General features: G+C 44.4%; 1 protein-coding gene across 1 annotated transcript; it reads right to left on the reverse strand.

The window, feature by feature from the left end:
- Positions 1 to 150: 150 nt before the first annotated feature.
- Positions 151 to 11,331, reverse strand: NPM1 (nucleophosmin 1; the record flags this gene model as incomplete). The annotated part of the gene is made up of 11 exons (XM_079542160.1): positions 151 to 464; positions 1,443 to 1,517; positions 3,310 to 3,411; positions 4,235 to 4,324; positions 5,417 to 5,471; positions 5,858 to 5,919; positions 6,417 to 6,520; positions 7,048 to 7,141; positions 7,769 to 7,888; positions 10,700 to 10,779; positions 11,268 to 11,331. The coding sequence occupies 11 exons, from the start codon at positions 11,329 to 11,331 to the stop codon at positions 426 to 428; spliced, it is 885 nt and encodes a 294-aa protein (XP_079398286.1). The 3' UTR covers positions 151 to 425.
- Between the last annotated feature and the right edge of the window lie 898 nt (positions 11,332 to 12,229).

Genomic DNA, 12,229 nt, shown 5'->3' on the forward strand with positions numbered 1-12,229 from the left:
AGTAGCTAAAACAGCTAGCAGTAGCTCCTAGGAGAACTTAAAAGCCCTGCTATCTTCTGGGTTTGGTATGCAGACTACCCCCAACCCATAAAGAAAGAAACGATAGTACTTTATTAAAATACTAAATTTTATTTTATTTTCCACGTACATTTAGTCTTCCCACCATTTCCATTTGTCTGACCACCACCACCACACCACCATGCCTTATCAAAACATTCCATACATACTTAAAATGAAGCTGAGGGTGGAGTCCCGTCTTTAAAAACTAAACAGGCATTTTGGACAACACATTCTTGGCAAGGTAATCTGGATGACATTTATCAGACACTGTAGGGAAAGCTCTTTCAGCATTTGTAAAAAGGACAGCCAAATAACGGTTACAGAAGTAAGACTGCAGATTTTAACAAACTGTTTGAACTGTTCTCTTACAGAGTCTGTCTCCATTGCCAGAGAGCTTGAATGACCTGGAAGTGTACACAAAGAGTTAGAAATTAAAGTCTGTTTCTTGTTGTGTTTTTTCCTCCCCCGCTTCGCTATCTCTACTTTTCAAAATATTGACATGAAATAATAAAAAAGAAAGCATTTTTGTCAGAGAAAACTAAGTTGAAAGCAACACATGAGATCCTTCTGCTAGAAGACTGTTATTCACTTTAATCACAATAATAAAAATTCAGTGAAGGTAAGTGAGAGGATGGGTGTGGACCAGCTAGGCAAATATTGGCTGAACTCTGCCTACCCTGGCTAATGTCAGACCCACTCCAGTAGCTGAGGCTAACTGCTTTTAAGTGCTCTTTCAAGAACCTATCAATTAGTCTATCAGACAAGTTTACTCTGAACCACTGGAGGAAGCAGGAAAGCGTAAGGAATTCTGTCACTGGAAGAAAAGTTTTTAACTTACAGGAATTTCGGTAGGGAAATCTAAGACACATTTTAGCCTAGTACAAGTTGAGTAATAACTAATTCAGAAGCTTGCTTCCTGATACCACCTTTTGGCTTGCCCTCTTACAAGAGTTCAGTTGACTTTGGGAGAAAACGCAGCAAGAAAGCCATAATCTCAATTGCAAAACAGTTCCCCCTCCCAGACACCCTCCCCAACAAAAGGCTGAGCACCAGACTGGCCTAGGTGGCCAACTTCAGCAGCAAGGAAAACCACAGCTCATTTCCTTCACCAATCCAGTGCCAAAAGGAAAATTCTGTGGGTTTAGTAAGCAAGAGATAATTTACCAACCATATAAAAGCTGGAAAAATGTAATAAAATATTAACTTTCTCATCTTAGCCAACTAAACCCTTAAAACTGTTCCCATTTAATTTGAAGCACTGTTCGTGGTTTGTAACCCTTTGAAAGAGTCCAAAGCTTGTAAAGATTAAGAAGTGGAAAAGAATCCCTAGGTTAGGTTATAAAAGGCTTTGGGTTTTATCAGGTTTCAATAAATCCAGTTACCTTTTGGTCCTCCGTCCTGAAGCAATTCTTAACATAGTTGGCAAATTTGGGCTCCAGCTTCGGAAGGGAACAACCCTATTTTGAAAAAAAGCAAGCTTTATTGGAATGATGCAATGACCTGCGTACACCAAACAACCCCGAGGAAGCTCAAAGCTTTTGCAACTAGTGGAATTTTACTGAACTCACCTTGCAACATCCAAAACCAAACTCAAACTTATTTTTAAGTTTGCTTTTTTATGGTACCCAGGTATTTCTCAAAGCAGCGTGCCTGCACACTGAAATGCCTGCACAGGCATTTTGCTCATGCTCCAAAACAGCACACTTTCACCTTTTAAAGTATCTTTGTTTGTAGTAGACCTCAATATGTTACTCAGATAGACTGTAACTAATTCCACATTTAGGGGTCCCTACTGCTTTCTGCAGCTTGAAGCATCACTATACTTCTGCTTAAGCTTGGATCTGGATGATGTTTTACCATCTGCCACTTTTCCATTTGCTTGCTGGTATCTACTTAATATTTACTGAAGTGGAACTGCTGTATGATATTAATAACATAATGGAAGCTACTCTTGTTAACTCACTGGCTGTCACAGCTAAAAGCCACACTGCATTCTGCATATCAAGATAAACTCTTTTAACAACATCTTGGAAAACACGAAATCTCAAGGAACCACCCTAGCACTCATCAGAACCAAGAGGTTAACCTGACCTAGCAGAACACCATCGGTCAACACCAGGCTCACAATCAAAGGTTATGCATGTCTATCCTGACAGAAGCACCACCCATCCTTACTTGCTCACTCCACACCCCCCCATACACTAAAATAATTTTTGCTGCATTTTACATTTGTGGGACAAAACTGCCTTAAAACTTCAGGAATCCAAACAAGATAAGCCTAATCCTATCAGCGTTCACCAGTTGCCCAGGGAAGATACGGATGCCCCATGCCTGGAAGTGCCCAAGGCCAGGCAGGATAGAGCTTGGAACAACCTGCTCTACTGGAAGACATCCCTGCCCACGGCACAGGCACAGAAACTATCCCAACCATTCCCATTCCATGATTGTAGTTCTTTAGGTGACTTGTCAGTGTCAGGAGGAAACAGCTCACCTCAGACCAAAATGAAAAACCTACACTCTCCATGCACTGACATCACTGCAGGCTTTACCTTTACTCAAAAGTAACTTCCCAAGGCACATGATCTTTAAGCAGTTCTGAGTTACTGAAGTAAAAAACCACAGGTGTAGATGTCAGGTCCTCTCTGCCAGCTGTTCTGCAGTTAAGGTTTGTCTGCAATGAGCCTACACAGCACACAGCTATCCAAAACTTGGCTTACAAGAGAAGAACTGCTGTTACTTTCCACACTTGTACTCAAGCAACCCATTGACAGGGCACTTCTATCAAAATGCAGTTCTAATCACAAGCATCTATCTCCCCCTTCTGGAAGTTCCAAAGCCTTACAAGCCTCTGGATATCAACACTGGATACGGCTGGAAGACCAAGCAATTCCAAGCATGCAAAAAACTCCTCTTTACTCTAGCTGCCTAAAACACAAAACCTGCATGCTATTTTGACACCACTAGAATAAACATCAACCCTCAAGATTTGTTGCTGTGCTTCTCTTTTTTTATGCAGCTTCAAACTGAGGCAGCTCACTAACAAATACAAAACCACTACTGGTGAAATATTTTTCTCCCCTTTCTCAGGAGCAGAGGCTTATTCCAAATAACCTTTCACTTCTCAGCGTCAACATCAGCCTACCAATATTCACAAATTTAAGAGCACAGCAGTGACATTCATTTCTTAAAACCATTCTTATGCTGCTAGAAGTGTTGAAAACAAGGCTGATGGAAGATCAGAAAACTCACCTTGTCTACAGAGGCTTGCATTTTTGCTTTGATCTCCTCTAACGACAGAGGGACTTTTGGTGTTTTTGGAGTTAGAGATTTGTCCTTCTTGGAATCTGGAGTCTGAAAATTAATCATTTTGTTAGAGATCACACACAAAGCTGCATACAGAGTATGCAAAAATCAAGTTTCCTGATTACAAAGATATTGGGATACCTACTGTGAAATTTATCTTCAATACAAGTAGTGCCTATCTCAAATACCTGTAATTGTTTCTAGGCACTTGTCTACAATTTTTCATTTCAGCACAAACGAAACTGAAAACAGCCCAAACATTCACTGATTTTGAGCTTCCTCTACAACTGCAGCCAGGTGCAGCTGACACTTTGGAAAGGCACACACTGACAGTGTTTTTCAGATGCCATGCTGGTATCCATCCACTCCACACTAATTTCTGTATTGACCTTCCTTGTTTGAGTAGATGCAGGAAGGAAAAGCCACCCAAGAAACACTAACAACTACAAAGCCATAGAACAAGAAAACTTTTTCTCCTCACATGGATCAGTTTCCTAACTGGTGATTACCACTGAGCCAACAATGTAGCAGCACTGCTGGGACACAGTAGGCAGCAAACAGAACCAGAAGGGAGACTGCTCCATCAGCAGAAGCCACCACAGTACCACAGTGACAGTGCTGGACCAACACCTTCCTTTACAGGTACACAAAAAAAGCCTATGAATTCAAACCATCAGACTTCTAATGTTCACAGTGGACAGCTTATTTCCAATACTGACAAGTTTCACAGGGTACACGAAGCAAGGAAGCTACAGCTTGCTTCGTATTCCTTCAGAAACCTAACTTGACGATCAGCACATTCAATTTCTACTAGGCAAGGAAATCAGCTTCCAGAGCACCACAAACATTTCACTCCTTTTCCTTCACTCACTTTTGTTTTAGATGCTGGTGTGGACGGCTTTGAGTCTTTTCCATTTTGCTTTGCTTTCTGCATATTTTTTCCAGCTGGCTCACGGGCAGGCTGCAAAGGAAGCATTCCAAACAATTTGCCATGAGAAGACAATACTGCTAGAGGTGTTAACAACACTGAAAACCCTGGGACAAATACTATTGAAACTCCAGCAAAAATTTAGTCTCATTCCTCACGTAGCATGATCAGTGCTCATTACTTAAGCAGAAATTAGAAACAACAGTAAATTAAATATGAAAAGACAACCTGCTTGCTGCTTCAGCACAATAGAGAACAATTAAGTTTTGTTATGAGGCCACACAAGCATGCAGGACTATTCTCCTCTATATCCTAGATTCCCTAATACTTCACACAGAAATCCAGCATGGGATTGTGCAAGAGCAATGCCACATGCATATTTATGAACTGGATTCTTGTGTTCCTATTTAAACCACAGGATCATTCCACTCAGTGATTAGATGACTGGCAGAACTGATACATTAACTGTTCCCTTCTAAGAAAGCTGTTACTTAAATATAAATTCAAGCTGATACATACAAGCTCAAATAAAGAATTTCAACTCTGCAGCTGCCAAGCTGTTTTATTTTGTTTTTACCACCAGATGGCACTGAAGTGCAGATGCAACTTCGAACACCTGGCATCTAAACCCCTTCCCACAGGCTCACACACTTCATATCCTTTCTCACTCAAAGCTGTCTCTACCATCAGCTTTATCACACTGAAACAGCAAGGCACAATCCAAACGTAGGAACGAGTTTGTGCTTACTGCCCAGCACCCTCACATAACAGCCTATTTATTGCACATGGCACACAGGTGGTGAAGAACCACTCTGCCTCCCTTCTGTAGCATAGATACAACAGACACTTGTTTCCACATCCTACTGGAGTTTCTTCATACACATGAAGTTTATTCCAAAGCATCCCATCCACACACACCTTCCCCCATCTCCCACTTGAGGGGTCTTCATGTTAACCCTCAAACATCACTCAAAATCAGGACAGCCAATGAAGGCCTATTAAAAGAGGTAAGCAGTACCAAGCACTTGCCACTCCTGTCTGAATAAACTGTCCCCCTGCTGTAAGGCTGTGCTTTATAGGTGAAGGTCACACATACATTCAATACAACACAAATGCACCACTTACTTTCTTCATGGGTGTTTTAACCTCTTCCTCATCATCATCCAAGTCGTCTTCATCTCTACAATGAGAAAGCAGTCATTCACCACACATTGTTTCAACACATGACATGCTGCTATGCAAAATACTCTACTTAGTAATAGTGCAGTTAAATATACTGCCTTCTGCTTCAGTGCTCAAGGTACAAACCTTACAGTTATCAATATCACACTAAAGAAATCCTAAATCTATAGAAAGTCACTGAACTACACATGACTAAGTTTCCAACCCAACACTACATATTTGAATAACATTAAATTATATTTGGAAATAAATTTGAGCTAATTCTTTTCCTATAGTGAAGGCCATGAAGCACCTTTCCTCACTTAACATCTAGATAAATCACACAAGTCATACTCTGAAAGTGATCCCTGCATTTCAAAACGTGATCAAAGCTAGAACACGTACTCATCATCATCATCCTCATCTTCATCATCGTCCTCGTCGTCTTCTGATAATTTTGCTTTTTTCTTGGGGAAAAAAAAAAGTATATTTTAAGCATCAGTACCATATTAAGCCTTAAAAGACAACTTCTCAAAGTAATTTGTGTCCTAACTAAAAGCAATTTATCTGAAAATCAACACAGAGCTGCCCAGTTAAATGCTATACAAGCATACAGAGTGCACACGTTTACTTTTCTGTTCTACACCACAGTGCCTCAATAGCACACTGCAAGAGTTTGGGTTTGTAAGCATTTACACCAAAATCCACACACGTACAGTTACTGGAACAGTTAAAGCAGCCTTAAATTAGCCCATTCATCACAGCTTTGGAAACTATCTGTATTTAACAGCACTCCTCTGCTTTAATCTAGTACTTGTGGAGGCCTAATTACAAAACAAACCTCTTCCAAAGATGTCTCACACACTCCCTATTAAGTCAGTCACTAAGTCACCTAATGGCTCACTTCTAAGGTAGGATGAATACTGAAGCAAAACAGAATTCAGCGAGCTGACTGGAAATGTACCTGTGGTGTTTTAGCTCCTCCTCCACTTGCTGGTCTCTTTGTTGAAGCATTCACAATTTTTGTATCCTCCTCCTCATCCTCTGATTCTGGTTCTTCCTCTAATGCTGATAAAATGATGGTAATGTTTAAAATACCCACCTCATTAACAATAGTAAAAGATTATTAGTAAGGAAAAACAGCACATTGTCACCCACAACTAAGCAAGATCTTCTAGGAATGCTGGAAATAAAATTAGCAAGCTTCCAACCACCTCTAACCACTAAGGCCAAAAGCCTTCCAGCAGTACGCAGATACAGAAGACAAGGAAATAAGTGCAAGCATTTTTCTCTGAACTCCTCTGCCTTTCGTTATTTATACCATGTTTCTGAAAACATGGCAATTAGAAAAATCAGAAGACCTGTGTTAGAGAAGTATATTGTGTTAGTCGGTAGTGTATTGCTTGATACACTACTCAAGCTCACTGCACTTCAGGTAGCAGTGGGAACTTTCCAATTTGGGTGCTTTCTTCTGCATGCCAGACTGCTTTTCCAACAGTGACATGCAGGTTTGCTACAATGAGTTGTAAAAATCCCTTTGTTTTGCAAATCAATGAGCAACAGCTTGAAAGATCAGTAACCAGTGCAATACATACCTACAAGATGCTGACCACTGACATAAACAGGCCCTGAACCACATTTTAACCTCAAGACAACTGGTGGCGTGATCTCAAACCCACCTAGGGAAACCTAAGGGAAAAAAGCAGAGTGTGCTTAACAGGCACTCCATCCAAATTAAAACAATTGCACCAATGTACAGATATTGCAAACCTAACACACCAACCACACTCTTCACGCTCACAGAATATTCCAGAAGCATTTGGAGTTAGTTCAGGGTCAAAGTGCAGCAGCAGCACTGTTTCTATAACGTGGTGATGGCATATCATAATCAAAGCACACTTTTTAAAGCCAGACCAATCCCCGTTTGTCTCTAGGTATTGTTGCAGAAAGGACAACTTCCAGTCAGCACACCTGCCCCAGCACTGTGCAGTCCCACTTAGACAACACTGGAAGGTTACAGATGCATCCACGTGCAAATACATGTGCTTGTACAGAAGGATATGACATGCAAAATTAATACAGCTTGTTTAAAAAAAAAAAAAAAGCATAAATTGACTTAAAGCCTGTCAATTGCCTGTGACTAGAGTAAGCCTGGGAGTACCAAGAAATATATACATTGATTTAGCTTGTATTCACTGCATCTGTGAACCCACTGTGGCAGATCAATACAATTTGGCCAACCTAAACTCTTTTCTGATACACCCTCCTCACCTGAAACCCAACGTGTAATAGATTGTTTCAAGTTCATTTACTTACTGTGGGCTGCACAGACATTTTCAGAGATGCCAGTACTACTTTGATAGGGTTGCCTTCGTAGTCCAGTGCTTCTGCTTCTACAACATGTAACTCGTCTTTGGCTCCAGCCCCTAATGTAACCTGTGGAGTACAGAACAGTGCACATCTCAGAACAGTCTTCAACTCCTCAAGTTTTTAAACCATGTCTGCTGTTCTGTGTGCCAAGATTGACATTTACATCTCTGACTGCTAACACTGAGTTACATTCCTTCCCAAAACCACCACCTCTTTTCCCATAGCACTCGCATGTACAGTGTCTAATTCCAGACAGTTGCTCTGATGAATATATGAAGTTACACGACTTATTGCTTTAAAGGAGGAGGGGGTGTCAGTGACAAGTCCAGACAGTGCTGCAACAGGCCCGTGTGAAGAAGCACGTGTACATGGTTAAAGGAAGAGAAACAGCTGCTTTCGCTACCAGAGAATCACAGCCTCAATCCTTTCCCTTTTACAACTACTGCTTATCTGTCATGCTCTCACTGCATCACCTACACTATGTTGTTAACTATAGAAAAATTTAGGTCTCACTGCTGCTGAGTTCAGAGCTTTTATTTAGACGTGAGCCTTCTGCATTAATTCAGCAAGAACTAAGAGCTGTCATCCTAGCACACTTCAAACTCAAGTATTTTGATTCTTTACACCACATACAAGACAGGCACATTTTGGAAACTTGAAAATCATAGCTTGAAGGTAGCACAGCCTGAAGTGACAGACTCGTGACAGGCCAGAAATTCCAGTTTTCTGAACCTCTGGCCTCTGAGTCAGGGTTGTATGCAAGTCCTCTGAAAACCAAGAACTTCCTTAACTATTACAATTATCTCTGAGGCAAGCAAGCATGGCTTACTGCATCCCTTCCCAACAGCCATGAGAAGAAAGCTTCTCTCGCTCTTCCTGAATTGTGAAAACACTTCACAGACAGCAGCATGCTCAAGCTTCCATTCCCCAAGAAATGTGTTTTAAGCAAGCGATCACAGTCTAGACAAACCACATCAGATGAAGACTAAGAAACAGGATGTAGGCTGTGCTACATTAGGCAGCTTTTTAATGTGAATTAGTGGTGATACGGTGCACTGATCTCACCTCTCAGATGGATTTGCACAATGAATCATTCAGCTGGTGGGACTGCCCACTAGGATGAGAATTTCATTTTAAAACATGTCCTCCCTGCCCCCAGCTACCTACCCCTGCCACCTTCACCAGTTCAACCAATACTATGGCACCTAATACACTTTTTTTTTTTTTTACTGAGTGGCTAGCAGGCACCCATTTGCACATTTTGTCTTCTACACCAATGGCAAGCTTAGCAGTAACAAAATGGGGAACAAGGCAGCAAGCACCCCACTTGATAAGTGAACCCAAAGATCTGAGTTAACCCTCATACCACTTTCTACCTTTACACACATCTGTGTTCCTCCCCTTTCACTTTCATCCTTCTTTGTCCTCACTTCCCCCATCCCACTCTCCTCTAGTACAAATTTGGCCAGGGGCTTAAATAACACGTCTCTCTTTATTCACTTAGACTTTCATTTGAGCACAGACTGCAGTCACAGTGTTATGAGAGTCATGCTTTATCTTCCAGCAACTCCTTACTCTGCTTACCAAGCCATCTCTTGTGTGTAGACTCTTCTAAGAGATTCCAAGCTTAAGACATTTCTAACCTGTTTGTTACTTCAATCCCCATCATTCCTTTCAGTGATCTTTTTTCTATGCTGTTTATTTACACCTTTTTACACCTATGCTGTTTAATTACACCTTTTTCCACGCTGGCCTAAAACTGTCCTGCTAAGCATGCAATCTGCTTCATGCCCAATGAAGACTGCACAATCCTTCAGGAGATGGCTATAGCTCACTTCCAAAAATTAGGATAAAGCCTTACTGAAGTATCATCCTGGGACACTTTTCATTTCATTACAAACATACAGGCATAAGAACCACCCACATCAACTTCACTCAGAAAATTTCCCTGAAAGTGAACTCTAAAGGGCTGACAATTATGTAAAAATTACAGATTGTCAAGTCCAGAGTGTAATTTCTGTGAAATGCAAGGACTGAAGACATTACTCCCACAACTAATGTTTAAGCGAAAGCATCCTAAGTATCATTTTGTGTAAGTTGTGCATGGACAACTGTGTAAGTTGTGTAAGGACAGCATTAACATCAAGTCTCTTGCAAGGAGCAACTCCCACTTCTAGCTTTTATTTATTTATTTATTTTTAAGTCAAGGTGCAGCCTTCACATTTAAATAAAAACTGAAGTGCGGAGACACCATCACCTCCTTGACCGGGAGCAACAGCCTCCTTGCATGTGAAGTTGTGGCATCTTGTGTTAGTGCTAAAGAAAACACAAGCATGCTCAGCCTTGAGGAAAGGCCTTGAAATGCTGTGCTCTGCTCGCCACTACAGGCTCCAGAAAGATCCAAGTACACACACTACTATTAGCTGCTGGTGGGAAAAAAGCCCAGAATTATGACTGGGGAGAATATGAAAGACCCACTCCAAAGTTAACTTTCTGTGGTCTGCTGAACTGTGCCCTCTATGATTAATGTAAGTCCTCCCCTCCTCGTGCTCCTGGAACAACTGAATATTGCACTCAGTCAGCTCCAGCTCTCAATTCCTTCCAGTAAACATTTATTAACTTACTGTACATAGGTTATCTTTTCCTCTAACTTGCATTACTTTTTATAAGCCATAAAGTATCAGTACTTACTGAAGGATACAGTAAGCAAAATCATACATTCAACCCCCAGCACGTAGATCTTATTGTCTAAAAGATTTGTAGAAAAAGACCGGTGACTGCAGAAATCCAGCGGGATGAAATGAATTCACAACTCGCACCGCCCTTCTGGCAGCAGCTGAACTCAGACCTCGCAACGGAGGAACAAACGGTACTCACCGTTCTCAAGGACAGCTGATGCTCGTTCTCTTCATCGTCTACTTTAAACTGATACTCCTTCTCCGCTTTAAGCTCGCAGCCTGCAGCAGAGCAAAGCACGATGAGCACAGCGCCGCACTCGGCTCTTCACCAACCCCCCCCCCCCCCCCCCGTTACAACGCAGCGCGGCTCCACGTGCTCGGTTAGGCCTCGGCCTACAACCACGCGCCCCACGCCGGCCCGCCCCAATGGGCCGCGCTGCCCGCCGCAGCCTCCCCCCTCCCCGCCGCTGGCGCCGCGTGGGCGGCAACGGCCGCAGGTCCCCGCACGCCGCCCCACGTGCTCCCGGCCCGCGGAACAAAAGGCCGCGCTGCCGCCACGTGGGGAGCGCCGCGGGAACCGCCGCCACGCGGGAAGTGCCGCCCGCGCGCAGCCCACTCCTCCCGCCCGCCCCGACGCCGCCCGACGGGTCGCCCCTCCGACCCGCGACCCCGCCGGCCGCCTCACCGCGCCCCGCGGCCCCGGCGCGCACAGGGGAGCCGGGGACGGAAAAGGGACGGGGTGCGGGCGCGCGGGCCGGGCCCGTTACCGAAGAGGAAGGTCTGCGGGCGCAGCGGGCCCATGCTCTCCATGTCCATGGCGCTGTCCTCCATCTTCTCGGCCTGCTCGCGCTGGAGGAGCTGCGAAGGATGCGGCGCTGCGGGCGGACGCGCACTAAAGGAAGCCCCGCGCCCGCCCCCTCCCAGATATAGCCCGCGCGTTCTCGCGAGATCCTCGGGCCTGCCGCGCCCCCGCTGAGCCGCTACCGCGCACGCGCCGCACCGCCCATTCCCGCCGCGCGCGCCCGCCTGGAGGGTCGTGAGAGGCGCTCGGTGCCCGCGGCTGAGGCGGCCACAAAATGGAGGCGGCCGCGCGGACGGCGTGCCGGCGCATGACGTCACTCCGTTCGTTTCCAACATGTCATATCGTGTTCCTCGAGCCTGCGCTCGTATTCGAGCAGTAGGAAGCAGTTCCGTTAGCAGCAAGGGGACGAGTCACGTGGTGCCCAAGTGCATCTCACTGCCTCATTCGTGCCCCGCGCAGCACTCGGCTCCGTTTGAAACGCAGCCCGGCCGGTGCTGAGCGTGGTGGTTTGGTGCAATGCACGGTGTGAGCTCCGGTTCACCAGGACGCATCCCCACGCGGCCCTGTTAAGGTGAAAGCAGCGGCGTGCTGGGTTTTGTCACCGGATTGCCACCGGCTAACCAAAATAATTGCACAATAATTGTGTGTAAGGTAGAGGGTTGAATAGTGATGCTTGCCACATGGGTGAGGATGGGGGTTTGGGCCCGTGTGTGGAAATAACCCCCCGTGGATGTCAGCTCTGCACTCTTTGAGCCTGGTCGCAGCTCCTGCAGCAGCTCTGATAACGGCTGCACAACTCCAGCAGGCACTCAGCAGGCACTGTATATCTGGGACCATCATCTCTGGAAAATGCATTCATGACAGAAGAAGTAACTGCATGGGGCGAAGGCTGCAAGGCAGTTGCTGGGCTGAGGGCAGCTCATGATG

Source organism: Tetrao urogallus (genome assembly GCF_951394365.1).
Source record: "Tetrao urogallus genome assembly, chromosome: 14".
In the NCBI taxonomy this organism is placed as follows: domain Eukaryota; kingdom Metazoa; phylum Chordata; class Aves; order Galliformes; family Phasianidae; genus Tetrao; species Tetrao urogallus.